This window comes from Pan paniscus, chromosome 13, assembly GCF_029289425.2.
Source record: "Pan paniscus chromosome 13, NHGRI_mPanPan1-v2.0_pri, whole genome shotgun sequence".
Classification (NCBI taxonomy): domain Eukaryota; kingdom Metazoa; phylum Chordata; class Mammalia; order Primates; family Hominidae; genus Pan; species Pan paniscus.
Window position 1 is genome coordinate 53,870,069 of NC_073262.2, and position 20,275 is coordinate 53,890,343.

At 41.9% G+C, this 20,275-nt stretch overlaps 1 protein-coding gene across 3 annotated transcripts; it reads right to left on the bottom strand.

Annotated features, from left to right (window-relative positions):
• Positions 1–1,665: 1,665 nt before the first annotated feature.
• On the bottom strand, positions 1,666–13,599 carry TSN (translin). Of its 3 annotated transcripts, none has more exons than XM_003818302.5 (6): positions 13,302–13,599; positions 11,809–11,902; positions 10,329–10,425; positions 7,613–7,728; positions 5,862–5,941; positions 1,666–3,825 (listed from the first exon to the last, which is right to left on the bottom strand). In XM_003818302.5, exons 1-6 carry the CDS (start codon positions 13,365–13,367, stop codon positions 3,592–3,594), a joined length of 687 nt encoding a protein of 228 aa, XP_003818350.1. In that variant the 5' UTR covers positions 13,368–13,599; the 3' UTR covers positions 1,666–3,591. The 3 variants fall into 3 exon arrangements, with proteins under 3 accessions (XP_003818350.1, XP_054964554.1, XP_034810161.1); XM_055108579.2 differs by having other exon boundaries at positions 12,451–13,579; XM_034954270.3 differs by lacking the exon at positions 5,862–5,941 and having other exon boundaries at positions 3,752–3,825; positions 13,302–13,586.
• Positions 13,600–20,275: the final 6,676 nt, after the last annotated feature.

A 20,275-nucleotide genomic window follows, 5' to 3' on the forward strand; every position in this document is an offset into this window, starting at 1 on the left:
AGTGAAACCCTGTCTCTATAAAAAATTTTAAATATTAGCCAGGCATGGTAGCCTGCACCTGTAGTCCCAGCTATTGATACTAGGGAGGCTGAAGAGGGAGGATCGCTTGAGCCCAGGAGGTGAAGGTTGCAGTGAGCCCAGATTGCACTAATGCACTCCAGCCCTGGTGACAGAGCCAGACTATCTCCAAAAAAAAAAAAAAAAAACAATAATTGTCAGAGTGACCAGATCATGTATTTGTGCAAGACACTCCACAGCTCCCTCCCTCTCCCACTAAAACTAGCAATGGTCCAGTTAGTGGCTGCTCTGTCACCCTACATAAGGACAACGTGGAACAGATCCCCAGCTAAGCTGCAATGGAGAGGGAATGTGAGTGAGAAACCTTGTTCTTTGCCTGTGAGCTCTGGTGGTGTTCCCACAGGATAACCTAGCCTAACCTGACAGATTAGTCATGGAGCTCCCAGGCTGTAGATTATTTTAAATCCCTCACCCAAAAACTTAAGACCCTTTATTCCCTGGCTTCTGAAACAAGCCACTCTTCCCATTCTGTTAGCCTCTCTGACCATTTCTCCACTTCCTCATGGACTCCATTTCCTCTGCCTACCTTGTTAAGCCATGCTGTTAACCAAGAATTTGTCCCCAGCTTGTGACTCTTCTCATTCTACACGCTCTCCAGGGAGATCTTACCCACTTCTGATTTATCCACCTGCCGCTCCAGTGTCATAAATCCAACACATCCAAAAGCAAATGCATCAGCTGCCCAGCCCCCTCCAGACATGCGATCTTCCTACACTCCTCACCTCAGTAATTGGCACCAAACCTGGGCCAGAAACCTGGCAGCGATGCTAGATTCCCCCCCTTCCCGTCCCATCTCGTCCCACTACCCACACCCAGCCCACTCAACCAACCCACCAGTCCTGGCAATTTTACCGCCTTTAAATGTTTGTTATTGCTGTTGTTGTTGTCCAGGGGAAGGGACATTGTTTATTTCTGCTTGTTTGATGCTTATTACAGTAGATACTTAAAAAAAAAAAATTATTTCAGGCTCAGGGAAAGTCTTATTTTGGTGTCAGCCCTGTGATGCTCTATCTGAAAAGGAGGACAGTTTAATCCAGACCAAGAAACAAGCAAACTTTAATTTCCGAGTACACAATTATGAAACTATGCCAGTAGCGACCTGCATGTTTGTCTCATCTCTTTAGCCACTTAAGTTCTCAAAACACTGCCAAAGCTTTCCTTCTCTATTAAATTCCCTTAAGCATTACTCATACTATTATTCAAGTTTAAGATGCGGCAAATCTCCCCAAGTGTATATGGCTGGTTCTCTTCTTATAAATGAATCCATAAGACAGTGTCCCCTAATTCATCTCTATTTTCTCTAACCTGCTTGATTTTCTAAAATTGGAAAAAAGTAATTCTGGTATACTAAAACCAGAGCCCAGGTTTCTCAACATCTTCAGTTAAATGACTTTTAATTCCCCAATCAAGGTATAACACACAAATGTTATCTGCGCTTTACAGTATAGAACTCTGAGTGGCTGGTGTCTTTTGGTTAGTGTAACCATTACACAGAAGTATCTGCTTGTCACCCCGGTCTTCTTTAGCCTCAAAAAATATTCAGAATTTGTTATGCACATGGGAGATTTCTTACAGCAGCACACTCACTTACAAAAAGACCAAAAAAATTTTATTGCTTTACAACAAGCCAGCAACAAACACAACTGAATAGTTATAAACATGACACTTCTAAATCCTCAAATGGAATTCCAAGGCCAGAGTGTGCTTCTCCACTTTAATAGCATTTGTTAAAACTGAAATCCACAACTTCTGGCAAGTATTTCAATATTCTCAAGCAGAATCAATACTTAAAGAGGTTAAAAGAAAAAACTATTATCAAACGTATTGTCTGTGTGATGATCTAATTGAAAAGCCTTTCATGCTTGATCCTGGCAGTGCTATTACTGCACATTTTAAGTGACCATCATGGGCACTTTTAAGAACCTAACTTCACAAAAAGAGCTGTCACAAGAAAATTGTTCTAAAATCCCAATGCACAGTAACTCATGCCTCATTTCAACTGCTTTCCTCATGATGAAAAAATGTAGTCAGCCTTTAACTTGGCCTGATAAAAGCTGTGAAAGGTATGCCAAATGGCCCCTTGTACAAACAGGAAGCCCAAATTGTTGATCAGGCAAGAAAAGGTGACACTTTTAGATACTTCATATTATTCTGGAAAGCACTTTCCTTTCAGTGGGTGCAAAATAACTATGGATTAAGTCACCATTTTAATCATCTCAATTCAATAGCAAGAGTTTCCTGGCACATACTCTTAGTACTACCTGAAAATTGGGGCGCGGGGGGAAGACCACCAACAGTATTTACATGACTTGCCCCAAACTGTACATTTAAAACATGACTGTTGGGATAGTCACCAACAACCTGAAATTTCTTACTCTAAAACACATTACCAAATCCCACTGATTTATTTTGTGTGTGCTTTCGTGGTTTTTGTTTTTATATAGAGATGGAGTCTCACTTTGTTGCCCAGGCTGGTCTCGAACTCCTGAGCTCAAGCAGTCCCCCTGCCTCGGCCTCCCAGTGTGCTGGGATTACAGGTGTGAGCCACCACGCCCGGCCTGACTTATTTATAATTCACTATTTTATCTTTCTTCCAGACAAAGCAAAGCATTTTTCTCTAACAACATAATAGTCAGGATTTTGCTTATTAACTTACGTGGGTGGCTTTATACTCCCAGAACAAATGATCTAGCTGACTACTAGGAAAAAGGTTTCATAGTTTAGGAATATATCACATCACGTGTTAGTTCCAAATGTACATGAAGACAATTTTTAATTGCTGCAATAGCAGAATATTAAGGCAACATCAGAAAGCAGAGGTGTTTTAAAACACTAAGCCCTACTCCCTGCCTGGTGGAAAACCAAATGATGTTACTAAATCCCTTAATACAAAAACTTTCCAAAATAATCTGTTGAGCTTGACTTTGCAGTTTAATCTTTTATAGTTTGATGGCAGTGAGAGAGAACCTGCGGCTATAATTCCCTTGGCAAAAGAATTCAACATCTGATTTACTCACAATGCTTAAAATAAGGAAGGGAAAATATAAAATAAGTTTTCCTTGCTTGGCAACCATCTTTTTAATTATCTGTTTTTATACTGTATCCAGGCTATGCCTGGGTGTGGATGGCTAACTCGCATATAGAAAATATCAAGCATCACATCTGGAAGAATCACAAACGAGACAATGAACTTCTCAATCAGTACATCAACAGTCAAGGTAAGCAAGAAAAGGACTTTACCAAGAAACTAACATTTACACTTTCTGACGGAACTGAAATACACTGAATTACAGGCATATTCACTGAAACAACAAAAAAAATTCTGTCCATGTAAAGGCTATATTTTTTACCCCCAAAAAAGTGTTTCAATTCTGATACTCACACCACAACTGGTTAAGAAAATAAAGCGCAGTGTTTAGCAACTGAGCATCCTAACTACCGTAAGAGGCACTCTGTGCTCACCCCTTCCTGGCAACCGCTGAGGTCAGCAAGGCCAGGAGCAAGGAGAGCCTCCTATTTTTCAACACAAGCTGCTGCCGTCTCCTTATTAAAGCCCCGGATGGAGAGATCATAGACCACTTCCTCTACTTTCTTCACGTCATATTTCAATCCGTCGTAGCGCTTCCTCAGGGAGTCATTTTTCAGGTTGAGAAGGCGAAAACCAGAATCCAGCTCATTGATGAAGGTGGAGATGTGGAGGGGTCGGGAGTAGTCTCCAGCAGTCACGCTGTTGACAGACAGCCTCGACTGTACCAGGAGAGAGAAAACAGGGGCTTGTTACAACATGGCTCCTTCTCAGCGCATCTTCCTCTGAATCACAACCAGAAGAACCGCAAGCCTAGACAGCCACGCTGATCTTCTATCTCAGGGTACACGCAAGTACAGACAAGACAGGAGCTTCTCTGAAAAGAATCCCACTGAAAATGAGACCAGTTCTGCCAAGTAAAATTTAATATTACTAACATCTAAAATTTCTCTAATTTCTTAAACTGGCTATTGCATAATAAAGTGTTACATTACACAAGCATCTTTACAGCTCATCTGCTATCATATCGAAGAAAGAAACGACAAAGTAATCACAGCAGCTCCACTACCTCTTCCAACCTCGGCCAAATGATCACATTTCTAGAGCCCACCTACTAAGCTGCAACTCCAGTCACCTAGAATCAAGTAAGGCAGACTTGGGATAAGAATCTAAAATTATGTTAGTGTAACCCTGTCTTGAAGAACTAAGATTGATTTCAAGACCCAACCCAAGACTCCCCTTCTCGGTGTCAGTATACAACCCCCTACTGCTCCATTTGACTGGCTTAAAAAAATATATTAAAATAATAAAAAAGATTCCCCTTTCTGTAAAATCCTCTCCACTTTTCCAGGCTTACCACCCCTTTAGTGCATTCTCAACATACGGGTTGTTTGTTTGTTTTTAATATAGAGAAGGGGTCTTGCTTTGTTGCTTAGGCTGGTGTGGAACTCCTGGCCTCAAGGGATCCTCCCACCTTGGTCTCCAAAACTGCCAGCATCACAAGCGTAAGCGACTGTGCCCGGCCCCAACATGTATGGTCCTAAAGACACCTTACACTTAACTAATACTAACAAGATGCTTCCTGTTTACTGGTCAGGTGTCTCCAACAAGCCAGACAAGTGGTACAGCCTACAAGTGGACCCCATCATCCATTCTCACCATCTTCCTCAGGTTTTCAATGCACACATACCCACTCCAATAGACTCCATTTCTGCCTCCCTGCAGGCAAGGCACCAGAATGTTAACAGAAGTTGTGTGTACAACTTCAAAGAAATGTCCTTAAAGCGGGAGGGCATACCGTTTTCCCTATTTCCTCCTACTGCTGGCTAGAGTGAAGATGTGACTAGAGCAACAGTTCTGGAACATAAGAAAGAAGCTGAAGCTAGAAGAACCTAGGGCCAAAGATCAAGGAATCATCAGACCAGCCCTGGACTGCTTTCCTCTGGAGCAAGGACAGCAAACTTTTTCTTAACGAGCCAGATAGTAAATATTTTCACCTCTGCAGACTGGCACAGTCTCTATCACCACTACTCAATTTTGCTACTGACAGCTTTTTTTTTCTTTAGACTTTTACAGGGCAATTTCCCTAGATAGTGATTAAAGGAATAAAGGATAAGAATAACTTAGTTATATAGACAAATGAGTGTCCAAAACAATTACATGGATTAACAGTTACCAGGAATAAATGTTTTGCCACTACCCTAAAAGGAAGAGGTCTTATCATCTGTTAAAAATTCTTACCTCAGTAAGTATGCACTCATCATTTGATCTGGCTTTTCTCTGATGCCTAGTAAATTGTAACACATACAGTGCCAGTCAGTGACTACCTGGGACCGAGAGATGGCTTAGAAAAGAATTAAGACGTTCTGAATTTTGGTACCCATTTTAAAAACAGACAGTGGGCCAGGCACAGTGGCTCACGCCTATAATCCCAGCACTTTGGGAGGCCGAGGCGGGCGGATCACGAGGTCAGGAGATCGAGACCATCCTGGCTAACACGGTGAAACCCCGTCTCTACTAAAAATACAAAAAAAAATTAGCCGGGCGCGGTGGCGGGCGCCTGTAGTCCCAGCTACTCGGGAGGCTGAGGCAGGAGAATGGCGGGAACCCGGGAGGCGGAGCTTGCAGTGAGCCGAGATTGCGCCACTGCACTCCAGCCTGGGCGACAGAGCGAGACTCTGTCTCAAAAAAAAAAAACAAAAAAAACTGACAGTGAAGCAGAAAGATCAAAAAGCAAGCAGCAAGTTACTGAGCTTACCAGTTCACTGGCAAGAATTAGAACTCCTGAGAGATAATCTTCTACATCCAGATGAAATCCTTTCTCCCGATCTGGCTCAACTAAAAAACACATGAAAATAAAGTCATGCTGTGAATGCAAGTTAAGCCTCAGAATATAAAAATATACACATAATTTCTCCCAAAGTAAGTGAAGAAAGGATGAATCTTTTAAAAACTGGCTTTTTAATACATTCACAACCTTGGCAACTAGACCTCACTATGGATTTTTTGAGTTCTTAAGCAAAATTCAATTCAGTCTTCCCTCAAAAATACTATCAAAAACAGTATCTAGTTGTGTCACAGAATATACTTCTTGTTAGAAAGCACATGATAAAGCATTTCAGAAAGGAGTTATGATATTTGCAACTTTCAAATGGCTGACAAAGACATACACAAAATGAGAAGATTAAGCAGATGTAGCAAAATGTTAACAAGTGGTAAATCTAAGTGGCATGTAAACAGGTATTCATTGTACTATTCTTTCAATTTTTCTGTAGGCTTGAAATTTTTAAAAGTTCAATTTTAAAAACTAAAGCAAGTGCAAATGTGTTTGCCATTGTTATTTTTAGCTTTTACATTTCCAGGTAGAGTCGGCCCTCTGCGCTAACCAACTATGGATAGAAAATATTTGGGAAAAGGCCAGGCGTGGTGGCTCATGCCTGTAATCCCAGCACTTTGGGAGGCCAAGGCGGGCAAATCACGAGGTCAGGAAGGAGTTCAAGACCAGCCTGGCCAACATGGTGAAACCCTGTTTCTACTAAAAAAATACAAAAAATTGGCTGAGTGCGGTCACTCACGCCTGTAATCCCAGCACTTTGGGAGGCTGAGGCAGGCAGATCACCTGAGGTCAGGAGTTCAAGACTAGCCCGACCAACATGGAGAAACCTCATCTCTACTAAAAATACAAAATTAGCCGGGTGTGGTGGTGCATGCCTGTAATTCCAGCTACTCAGGAGGCTGAGGTAGGAGAAATGCTTGAACCCAGGAGGTGGCGGTTGTGGTGAGCTGAGATTGCGTCATTGCACTACAGCCTGGGCAACAAGAGCAAAACTCCATTTCGGAAAAAAAAAAAAAATACAAAAAATTAGCTGGGCGTAGTGGCAGGCACCTGTAATCCCAGCTACTCGGGAGGCTGAGGCAGGAGAATCACTTGAACCTGGGAGGTGGAGGTTGCAGTGAGCGGAGATTGCACCACTGCACTCCAGCCTGGGCGACAGAGACTCTGTCTCAAAAAAAAAAATATTTACATAGCACTTATACTGTATTAGATATTTTAAGAAATCTAGAGATGATTTAAAGTATGTGGGAGGATGTGTATAGGTTATATGCAAATACTACACCAGTTATATAAGGGACTTGAACATCCTCAGATTTGGGTATTGGGAGAGCTCTGGAAGCATCATCCTCAGATACCAAGCTACAACTATAAGCGGTTTTTAGTTAATTCTTGTTTGTTTTAATAAACAAAGTACAACCACCCTTTCCACCAAAAAGTAAGCAACCATGCCTGATTCATGCAAATACTACACCAGTTATATAAGGGACTTGAACATCCTCAGATTTGGGTATTGGGAGAGCTCTGGAAGCATCATCCTCAGATACCAAGCTACAACTATAAGTGGTTTTTAGTTAATTCTTGTTTGTTTTAATAAACAAAGTACAACCACCCTTTCAACCAAAAAGTAAGCAACCATGCCTGATTCTGCAGATCCCACTAATAAAGACACTTACTGCCAAGAATTTCTGTAACTGCTTCTCGAGTCACTAGTGTTTCTGTTTCCAAATACACAACAAATGCTGCCAAGAAGACCAAGCGCTGCAACACAAACCTCCAGTGCTCATGAAATCTGCATGAAAATAAGCACATTTAGCCTCCAAGGTTAGGGACCTTCAGAAAGATGGGTTTAATACAGCCATGTTCAAACGGTTTAGAAATGTGATCATTTTTCAAATAAAATCTTACACAAACCAATATATAAAGAGAAATATGACATTTAGCATTAATTTTACAAGTTCAAATTTATAACAATTAAGTTTAATCAGTGACAAATATGGTCTAATTTTGATGAGTATGAAAATTTACGCCGGGTGCAATGGTTCACGCCTGTAATCCCAGCACTTTGAGAAGCAGAGGCAGGTTGATCAATCTTGAGGTAAGGAGTTCAAGACCAGCCTGGCCAACATGGCAAAACCCCCTCTCTACTAAAAATACAAAAATTAGCCAGGCGTGGTGGCGGGCGCCCATAGTCCCAGCTACTCGGGAGGCTGAGGCAGGAGAACTGCTTGAACCTGGGAGGCAGAGGTTGCAGTGCGCAAGATCACACCACTGCACTCCACCCTGAGCGACAGAGTGACACTCCGTCTCAAAAAAAAAAAAAAAAAGACAGAAAAAAGAAAACTGAAGATTACAGATGACAAGAGCAATTGTGCCTTCTAAATTTAATCAGTAAGAACAGTGATACTGCTCTGAAAAAAATAAAAATTTGCAACTGATGATTGAAGACAACTGCAGTTATGTATCATCCTCAACGTATTCCTCCATTTTGATTTGAGTGCAGAATACCAAGAAAATTCTGATTCACAAAATTACCATTTGCAATCACTAAACAAATGCACTTAAAATAGAATACTGAGCTAGAAGCCTGAAAAAAGGAAATTTTACAACCTCTGGATATTTATGCAATGCCTCCTGATTCTCAAATGTGGCAATACATTCAAAAAAAAGGTCTCAACATAATGCAGGTCACACAAACCCTTCTGAAGGCCAAATCCAGCCAGAGGGCAGCCTGTGTGTGACCTCCAGAGAAGATGGTCTCTAAAGACCCCACCTGTTCTACTGTCCTACCTCTCTCTGTGCTTCAGCTATTACAACAGCAGTCCCTGACGTTTTCAACACCAGGGACTGGTTTCGTGGAAGACAATTTTTCCACAGAAGGGGGGCGGATGGTTTCAGGATGAAATTGTTCCACTTCAGATCATCAGGTATTAGATTCTCATAAGGAGCATGCAACCTAGATCTCTCGCATGCACAGTCCACAATAGGGTTCGCACTACTATGAGAATCGAATGCTACCACCAATCTGACAGGAGGTGGAGCTCAGGCAGTACTGCAAGTGATGGGAAGCAGCTGTAAATACAGATGAAGCTTCACTCGCTCACCTACCGCTCACCTCCTTCTGTGCGTCCCAGTTCCTAACAGGCCACAGACCAGTACCAGTCCATGGCCTGGGGGTTGGGAATCCCTGCCTTACAGCAAGGATCAGCAAATCTTTTCTGTAAAGGGCCAAGTAGCAAATATTTTAGGCTTTGTGGGACGCTTTCACTGTTACATATTCTTATCTGGGATTTTCTTTTTCTTAACAACTCTTGAAAAAACAAAAGCAATTCTTAGCTCCCAGAGGCAGCAGCCACTAGTGGTTTGTCAACCTCTCCCTTAAAAGAATATTCTCATAAGGTTATACTACCCACCCCTGAAAATACTCATCCTATTTACTGCTGATATATACGTCTTAAAAGAACATCTTTTTCAGTAAGAAAATTAAAATAAGTAGAAACTCTTGATTCTGGTGCAGTTTTTCCCAGTTTAACACCTATGAAACCAGAAGACATTTCACAATCCATGTTTCACAAGTTTTTTTTTTTTTTTTAGACGGAGTCTCACTCTGTTGCCCAGGCTGGAGTGCAATGGCACGATCTTGGCTCACTGCAACCTCCGCCTGCCTGGTTCAAGCAATTCTCCTGCCTCAGCCTCTGAAGTGGCTGGGGTTACAGGGATAAGCCACCACACCTGGCTAATTTTCGTATTTTTAGTAGAGACGGGGTTTCGCCATGCTAGCCAGGCTGTCTCAAACTCCTGACCTCAGGTGATCTGCCCGCCTTGGCCTCCCAAAGTGCTAGGATTACAGGTGTGAGCCACCACGCCTGGCCCATGTTTCACATTTATGACTGGCAAAATTTTCCTTCTCTACTGGTACATAAAATAATGGTGTATCTTAAAATCAATAGTGTTGATTTTAATAAGAAAACATGGCATAAAATATTAGCTAATTACATCACTTGGCAGTGAAATTCAAGCTTCAAAGTAAAACTCGACTCCATATATATACTGCCACCTAATCTCATTATTTCACTAACTATAGTTCATCCAATTTCACAAGAAACTTGAATATAGCAAAAAGATATTCTCACTTTTGACCCTCATACCACATTTTCTTTTTAATTGCTTTTTCACTGCAAAAGTAATACATGTTCCTTAAGATTTAGAAAGCAAAAAGAAGAAAAAAATAAAATCACCAATTTTTGTCATGACCATTATTAGTTCGGTTTTTTCTCTTTTTGTTACTTCTACACAGGATGTTTGCCTAGTTGTAAGCAATCATTTGGTACACATAATTTTTCTCCTTTTTTTTACTTAACATTATAAAATAATGCTATTTTTCTTACAAACCTGTAATACTGTTCAGCAGGAAATTTGGTCTTCAAAGATGTTAGATGTGTTTTTACTGTACCAAAATGTTCTCGAGCTTTCAAACACCTCTTTGGAACTAGTCACAAAAGATAACCAAATGAAAAACTTAACCAAATTTCAAATACAGTTCTTGCTTAATAATCTAAGTAATCTATCTGGAAATTAATCAACAAAAAAACCTCACAACTAATGTACACATCTGTGCTTTTCAACCTGGCTTTCAAAATATCGTCCCCAGTTTCCCTACTAATTAGCTATACTGAAAAATAAACAACTTGCTAAAAGGGAATATATTAGGAGACACACTGGTAATTGGTTTGGTTGTCATAAATAACGTCATCCTTAAGGAGATGCACACCAGCTGCTATTCCTGTTCACTCCTCAGAGGATGCCTAAAATTGGATTGCTTCTTCCTCCCATATTTGGCAGAAAAAAGCCTTTACCAAGTATTCACAATCAGGATGACCAACTCCGTATCATTAAGAAAAATCACTTGCCTCTGGCACGTGTAAATGCATTATTATATCATTCTTGTATCTGAAAATATACTTCAGCTCCTTTAGCTGTGCTGGCAATACCTTACAACGAAGGTTCCATGTCTAAACTTGACATATTTTATTTTCATTCAAGAGGCTGATTACAAACACATTAATTTGAGAACATTTTATACTGTTAATCTCATATTAAAAGGTATTCAATCACTGAAAGGCTGGATTCAAATACACACAGGTGCATATACACACATACACACATACACACATACACACACACACACAAAGGGCCAAATAAAAGTCGCTAGATAACACAAAAGAGTTACAAACCCTTGGGCCAGGTGCGGTGGCTCACGCCTGTAATCCCAGCACTTTGAGAAGCCCAGCCAGGCGGATCATCTGAGGTCAGGAGTGCAAGACCAGCCTGGCCAACAAAGTGAAACCCCATCTCTAATAAAAATACAAAAAAAAAAAAAAGTAGCTGGGCGTGATGGCGGGCACCTGTAACACCAGCTATTCAGGAGGCTGAGGCAGGAGAATTGCTTGAACCCAGGAGGCGGAGGTTGCAGTGAGCTGAGATGGCGCCACTGCACTCCAGCCTGGGCAACAAGAGTGAAACTCCGTCTCAGAAAAAAAAAAAATTAAAAAAAAAATAATAAACCCTTTTCCCGCTTACCCTGAGAATACTGTGCTGGCAGAGAGCTGCACTTTTTTTTTCTAAACAGGAAATGGGTTAAGCAATTGTAATTATCATCAGTAGAATGCCCTCACAATAGAAAACATCTCTGTTTAAACCATACTGTGTGGAAGTGGAAGAAAAATCAACCAAAATTATCAAATCACCTACTTCTTCAATTTTTTACTCACCATAAAGCATGATAGCCATTTTTCATTATAAAATGTCTTCTGGATAGAAACTCTCCCTCTAAATAAGAGGCTGATAATTGGATACAAAACAAAGAACTTACTGTCCTGAAACCCAGCACCCTGATGGACCCCTTGCAGTAGAGTTAAAATCTCTCGAGCTGTTTGTTCTAAACTCTGTACAACTTTTCTGATTTCCTAGAGAGAATTAAAAATAAAAATCAGATACTCAACAGATTGTCATACACACTCACACAAAACACATTAGATAGCTTATGTGATCTATCATAACCAAGTTTGAATCCTGACTTTTCCACTTATTTCCTCTGTAAGACTTCAAAAAGTCACTAAAAAGCCTTAGATTCCTCAGATACCCTTTAAAGAATAATAGCCACCCACTAACCCCAAGTATTCAATTGAGACATTATAATGGATGACGTGTGTAAACGCAACTTGCAAAATGAAAAGTTAAATGCAATACAAGAGTCGGGTATTTCTAATTCTTTTTTTTTCTTTTTTCTTTTTTTTTGAGACGGAGTCTCGCTCTGTCACCCAGGCTGGAGTGCAATGGCGCGATCTCGGCTCACCGCAACCTCCGCCTCCCAGGTTCACGCCATTCTCCTGCTTCAGCCTCCCGAGTATCTGGGATTACAGGTGTGCGCAACCATACCCAGTTAATGTTCTTTTATATTTTTAGTAGAGACAGGGTTTCCCCATGTTGGCCAGGCTGGTCTCAAACTCCTTACCTCAGGTGATCTGGCCGCCTCGGCCTCCCAAAATGCTGGAATTACAGGCATGAGGCGCCGCTCCCCGCCTCTAATTCATTTTTAAAATATTCACTGAGCATACTTATGTGCGAGGCACTGTGTAAATACTGGGGAACCAAGCACACAATCCCTTCCCTCTGGCGGTTTAACATACAATGCGGGAGAAGATTTTTTTTTAAATAATCAATATTACACACATTTAAAAAAGTTAATGTGCTACTAGAAAACATAACAGGAAATAGATCGCTTAGACTGTGACGCCAATGAGATAAATACGAGACAATCAGGAAAAGAACGGGAAAGAAACAAATTCCAGGAAAAGCAAACAGGCAGGAAGCTATTTGGGGCACTAGAAGAGGTAAAGTGAACATCATACACAAAAGACAGAGAGCATAAACGAGATTGAAGAGAAACCATGTGAGCCACAGTAGAGTCTGATTTTTTATCCTGTGTGGCATAGGAAACCACAGGAGAGTTTTAAGCAGGAGATCACATGTGCTTTTAAGACACCAACAAAAATACACGAAACGCTCATTCGCTGAAGACCAGGTGCTAATCGAGCCTTCGATATAAACAAGTGCTGAAAAGAAGGAAAACTGACACAAACGAGGCAAGTGATGCTGAGAAGCTGAGACTCGAACACGGGAAATCAGGACAGAGCAGCAAAATTTGGGGCGGGGGCGGGGAGTGCCTAACCTAAAGCCAGAGGGGAAGCAACCCACCCTCGGAGGCGTCCCCACCGCCCGAGACTGAGCGACAGAGGAGGGCCGGGCGAAGTGGCCCAACTAGGCATGGAAAGGCAAAGGGAATGGGGAAGGGAGGGGGCTCGCCTCTCGGATGTCCTGCTCGGCAGCCAAAAAGCCCTGCAGCTCCACGAAGATCTCGCTCACAGACATGGCGCCGGCTGCACAACAATCAGCCAGTGTAGCAAGGGCGGCCAAGGAAGTGGACTCCGCAGGCAACCAGCGCAATCAATCGCAACGGCCGCCGCTACCGCCGCGTTCCCCCGGTCTTACGCCACGACCGTCGCTAGGGTCCTCCGAGGCTCGCGGCGCGCCAGAGGACGGGCTGTCCGCCGCGCTGCCTGAGGCGCCGTCCGCTGCGTTCGGAACCGAGGCGCGCGTCCAAAGGGCAGAGGAGAGGGAGAGTGGGCGGGGCCTCAGTCTGAGGCCTTCAGACAGGCATCGCCAGAAACAACCTGCGAAGGTGGCCCTCGGAGCACGTGGGCCTGAGGGAGGGCGGGGACGGGCGTGTAGGTGGTGCGGGCAAGCGGGGCTGTTTAGCTTATATGTGTGTATTTATTTCATACACAACAGTTGGAGGGAAATATTTCACAACGAAAGAGTATGCACGAAAAACAGGTGCAGAAGAATGTAGAGAGAGTTCAGCCTTCATGAGAGAGTAGGGGGCCAGTGCATTTCCAAAAAAAGGAAAATAAAAGTAACGTATGTAGGACTGTAAGTAGGGAATGGATTGGGAGCGAAAATTTTCTGTGTAGATCTTTTATTTTAATGTCTTCTCTGTATGGCTGTATTACCTATTTTTAAATTAAACGGCTTTTTTAAGCGTGTGCGGTGGGATGTTTCTCTTTCCACTCACACCTTGCCCTAATTCCCCTTCCATGCCCTATAACGGTTTCCCCTTTCATGCCCTATAACGGTTTCCCCTTTGTTCTTGAAGAGTTATTTCATACACAAATACTGTGTGTGTGTGTGTTCTCGAACAGTTATTCCATACACAAATACAGTGTGTGTGTGTTGCACTCGCCAGATGAATTGGAATGATTATCAACTAAATGATAATTGCTTGCTTTGTTTCTGACGTTATTCTAAACTCTTTACATGAAGGATCATATTTAATTCTCATTATATGAGAATAATTTCATGTCCACGAAGAAGACAGTAAGACCACTAGCACCTACATTTTAAAAAAACTATCGGCCGGGCGCAGTGGCTCACACCTGTAATCCCAGCACTTTGGGAGGCCAAGGCGGGCAGATCACGAAGTCAGGAGTTCGAGACCAGCCTGACCAACATGGTGAAACTCCGTCTCTACTAAAGATACAAAAATTAGCCGGGCGTGGTGGCGCGCGCCTGTAATCCCGGCAACTCGGGAGACTGAGGCAGAAGAATCGTTTGAACCCGGGAGGCAGAGGTTGCAGTTAGCCGAGATCACACCACTGCACTATAGCCTGGGCAACAGACTCCGTCTCAAAAAAAATAAAAAACCCTTTCTTATCTCGTGTTTGTTCTCCCAAAACCCATTCGTCTGTCCTAAAGAATCCTATTTGTTCTCATACAAACTTTCGTCACCTCTCCGTTTTACCTACTGAGTTAGGCACACAAGCCACTAACTGGTTTTTTGTTTCTTTGTTTTTTTGTGTGGTTTTTGTTGTTGTTGTTTTGTTCTGTTTCATTTTTTGGTCTCATTACGTTGCCCAGTCGGGTCTTGAACTCCTGGGCTCAAGAAATCCTCCTGCCTCAGACTTTCAAAATGCTGGGATTACAGGTATCAACCACTGCGCCCAGACATAAACCTCTAACCATTTAGTAGGCTAGCTACTTATTTTGCTAGCTCCAGCATCCATGCAAATAAGCCTTTTTTGGGAGTGTCCTATAAAAAGTTTAATTAGACCCTATTAGTTGATGGTGTTGTTGAGTTCTTATATGCCCATGCTGATTTTCTATTCCGTTAATCTGTCTTTTGTCAGTTTAATTTGCAGGCCCTGGCTGGGCATGGTGGCTCACACCTGTAATCCCACCACTTTAAGAGGCTAACGAGGAGGATCACTTGAGCCCAAGAGTTCGAGACCAGCCTGGGCAACATAGTGAGACCGCCATCTCTACAAAAAATGTTTTGAAAATTGGCTGAACATGGTAGCGCATGCCTGTGGTCCCAGCTACTTTAGAGGCTGAGGTGGGAGGATCACTTGAGCTCAGGATGCCACGGCTGCAGTGAGCCATGATTGTGCCACTGCACTCAAGCCTGGGTGACAGAGTGAGACCCTGCCTCAAATAAATAATTTTTTGGAGGCCCCCATAAACTGAACAAAATATAATAAAGAGAAAGCTTTTCCTCCCCAATACTAGCTTCATAAAGAACTGGAAAGTGTTCCCTTCTGGTCTATTATCTGGAAGAGCTTATGCAGATTGCTGTTTGTTCTTTAAGTAGTTGGTAGAATTCTCTGCTGAAACCTTCTCCAACGAAACCTTCTTTGGAGATCTCTTTTGGGGAATTTTTATTGCAAATTCAATTTCCTAATAGTCATAGTGCTACTCAAAGTATCTTTTTCTTTAAGAGATGGGGTCTCGCTCTGTCAGCAGGTGATTCTTCTGCCTCAGCCTACCCAGTAGCTGGGACTATAGGCACATGCCACCACACCTGGCTAATTTTTGTCTTTTTTGGTAGAGATGGGGTCTGGCTATGTTGCCCAGGCTACAAAGTATCTATTTAATATTGGGTGAGCTATGGTAGCTGTGTTTTTTTAAAGGAATTGGTTCATTTAGTCTAAGTCAAATTTATTTGAATAGAGTTGTTTACAGTATTTCCTTATATTCTTTTGTCATCTTCAGCCTCTCTAGTGCCACCCTGTATTTCATTCCTGATAGGAAGAATTTATTCATTTTCTCTGTTTCTCTTTGTTAATCTTGCTGGAGGTTTATCCACTTTATTGATCTCTTAAAATAACTAGTTCTCTGTTTATTTATTTTTTTTTTTTGAGATGGAGTCTCTGTCACTCGGGGTGAAGAGCAGTGACGTGATCTCGGCTCACTGCAACCTCCGCCTCCTGGGTTCAAATGATTCTCCTGCCTCAGCCTCCCGAGTAACTGGGATTACAGGCGCGCTCCGCTGCACCCAGCTGATTTTTGTATTTTTAGTAGAGATGGGGTTTCACCGTGTTGCCCGGGCCGGCCTTGAACTCCTGACCTCAGGTGACCCACCCACCTCAGCCTCCCAAAGTGCTGAGATTACAGGCATAAGCCACCATGCCCGATTCTGTTTCAATTTCATCAATTTCTGCTCTTTATTATTTTCTCTTTTTTTTTGAGACAGAGTCTCGCTCTGTCGCCCAGGCTGGAGTGCAGTGGCGCTATCTCAGCTCACTGCAAGCTCTGCCTCCCGGGTTCACGCCATTCTCCTGCCTCAGCCTCCTGAGTAGCTGGGACTACAGGCGCTCGCCACTGCACCCGACTAATTTTTTGTATTTTTAGTAGAGGCGGGGTTTCACCTTGTTAGCCAGGATGGTCTCGATCTCCTGACCTCGTGATCTGCCCGCCTCAGCCTCCCAACGTGCTGGGATTACAGGTGTGAGCCACCGCACCCGGCCGTCTGCTCTTTATTATTTTCTTCTTTCTGCTCGTTTTCGTTTTATTTTACTCTTCTAGGTTCTTGAGATGGAGCTTAGATTATTAAGATTTTCCCACTTTTCTAATGGATGCATTTTAGTGCTGTTAACTTTACCTCTGGGCACTGCTCTTAGCTGTGTACCACAAATTTTTGGTATGTTGTAGTTTCATTTTTATTTAGTTCAATGTATTTTTTAAATTTCTCTTGTGACTTCCTCTCTAATTGATTATCTAGAAGTATATGGTTTAATTTTCAAGTGTTTAGAGATTTTTCTGTTAATTGTGTTATTGATTTCTAGTTTGAATCTATATAGTCAGAGAACGAGCTATGATTCAATTCTTGTAAATGTGTTAAGATTTTGTTTAAATAGTCCAGAATATGGTCTCTCTTAGTATATATTCCACAGGCAATTGAAAGGATCTGTTGTTGGGTGGAGTGGCAATTCGGCCCTTTTAGCTGATGGTGCTGTTGAGTTCTTCTATGCCCTGCTGATTTGTCTAGTTGTTCTATTAATTTCTTAAGGGATTTTCTACAGAATCAGTCATTTCATCTGTGAACAAATAGTTTTATTTCTTCATCCCAATCTTTATACTTCCTATTTCCTTTTCCTGTCCTACTGCATTATATAGGACTTCCAGTAAGATATTGGATAGGAATGGAAAAAGGGGACATCCTTGCCTTCTTCCCAACCTTAGAGCCAAAGTGTCCAGTTTCTCACCCTTAACTATGATGTTACCTGTAGGGTGTTGTTGTTGTTGTTGTTGTTATTGTTTGTTTGTTTGTTAGTTTTTAGAGGTAGGGTCTTACTTTATCACCCAGGCTGAAGTACAGTGGTGTGATCATAGCTCACTGCAGCCTTGAACTCCTGAGCTCAATTGATCCTCCTGCCTCAGCTTCCAGAGTAGTGGGGACTACAGGTATGCACCACCATGCTTTGATAATTTTTTTTAAATTTTTTCGTAGACATGGGGTCTGGTCGTGTTGCTCAGGCTAGTCTTGAACTCCTGGCCTCAAGGGATCCTCCTGCCTACGCCTCCCAAAGTGCTGGAATTATAGGCGTGAGCCACTGTGCCTGGCCTTGTTTTGGTTTTGGTTTTTTAAGAGACATGGTCTTGCTCTGTCACCCAGGCTGGAGTGCAATGACATGACCACAGCTCACTGCAGCCTTAACCTACTGGGCTCAAGCAATCTTCCCACCTCAGCCTCCCTAGTAGCTGGGACTATAGGTGTGTGTCATCCAGCCTAGCTAAATTTTTTTTATTTTTGGTAGAGATAGAGTCTCACTGTGTTGCTCAGGCTGGTCCTCAACTCCTGGGCTCAAGCAGTTCTCCTGCTTTGGCCTCCAAACATGGTGGGATTACAGGCATGAGCCACTGCACCTGGCCTTATTCTATCAATTGTCAATAGAGGGGTCTCTAACTATAATTATAGATTTTTTTTTTTTTTTTGAGACAGAGTCTCACTCTGTCACCAGGCTGGAGTGTAGTGGCACAATATCTACTCACTGCAACCTCCGCCTCCTGGGTTCAAGCAATTCTCCTGCCTCAGCCTCCCAAGTAGCTGGGACTACAGGTGCACATCACCACGCCCAGCTAATTTTTGTATTTTTAGTAGAGACGGGGTTTTACCATATTGGCCAGACTGGTCTCGATCTCTTGACCTCGTGATCCACCCGCCTCACTCTCCCAAAGTGTTGGGATTACAGGCATGAGCCACAGCACCAGGCCATAGATTTATTTCCCCTCTCAGTTCTGTCAGTTTTTTTTTCACAAATTTGCAGCTCTGTTGCTTGCTACATACACATTTAGGATTATTATGTCTTCTTAGTGGATAGACTTTTTATGATTATATGTTCCTCTCTGTCACTCATCATTTTTTTCTACTGAAGTCTATTTTATCTGATATTTTTATAGCCACTCTTGCTTTCCTTTTATTATTTGCATTATATATGTTTTATCATTTTTTAATTTCAACCTGCCTCTATCATTGCCTATATCTTTATATTTGAAGTGAATTTCTTCCAGATAGGATATAGTTGGGTCTTTTTTGGAAAATTAACTCACCAATCTCTGTCCTTTAATTGGTATATTTAAACCATTTATATTTGATGTTATTATTGACGTGTTAGCACTTAAGTCTGCCATTTTGGTTTTTTGCTTTCTGTTTGTTCTCTGTTTTTTATTTCTGTTTTCTTTTTCTGCCTTCCTGTGAACATTTTTAAGAATTCCACTTTGCACTGTTTTTGAAAAGATCTCTTTGCATAGCTTTGTGGTTACTCTAAATGGTGTGTGTGTGTGTGTGTGTGTGTGTGTGTGTGTGTGTGTGTATAGACATTTATCACTGTCTACTGGTATTATCATTTTATTAGCTTAAGTGAAATATAGAAACTTAATTTCCCTATGTCCCTTTACTCTCCCCCATTAATAATAGTTGAATGTTTCCTCTACATACAGTTATAACCACATCAGACAATATTATAATTTTCGCTTCAACAATCCAACATCGTTTAGAAAACTCAAGAGAAGGAAAGTCTATTGAATTTACCCATATTTTTGCTTACTGTGTTCTTTCTTCCTTCCGAATGTTCCAAGGTTTCCTTCTCTTATTGTTTCTTTCCCACTTAGAGAATTTTTTGCCATTCTTTTAGGGTAGGTCTGCTGCAACAAATTCTAATAGCTTTCCTTTATCTGCAAATGTCTTGATTTCCCCTGCATTGCTAAAGTATATTTTCCCTGTGTATAGGATTCTGGGCTGACAGTTCTTCACATTCACCCTTTGAAAAATTTGCCACTTTTCTCTAAACTTCAGGGTTTTTAATGAGAAATCTTCTGTCAATTATTTTTCCCTTACAGGTAAAGTGTTTTTTTTTCCTCTGGCTGCTTTTGAGATTTTTTTTTTTTTTTGTCTTTAGTTTTCAGAAATGTAATTATATTGTGTCTTCACATGGACTTCTTGTGAGTTTATTCTGTTTGGGGTTTGCTTGCTCACCTTCTTAAATCTTAGTGTCTTCCTAAATTTTGGGAGTCTTTGAACATTTTTTCTTTTTATTGTTTTTGAGATGGAGTCTCACTCTATCACCCAGGCTAAATGTAGTGGCACGATCACAGCTCACTTCAACCTCGGCCTCACAGGCTCAAGTGATCCTCCCACCTCAGCCTCCCAAGTAGCAGAGACCACAGGCATGCACCACCAGGCTTGGCCAATTTTTGTATTTATTCTAGAGGCGGGGTTTCACATGTTGCTCAGGCTGGTCTTGAACCCCTGGGCTCAAGTGATCCACCTGCCTTGGCCTCCCAAAGTGCTGGGATTATAGGCGTTAGCCACGGTGCCCAACCTAAACATTTTTTCTTTGAGTGCTTTTTCAACCTTCCCTTCTCTCTCTTCTTCTTCAGAAACTCTGATGACAATAATATTACATCTTTTGTTATAATCTCAGAGGTCCTTGGTGCTGTGTTCA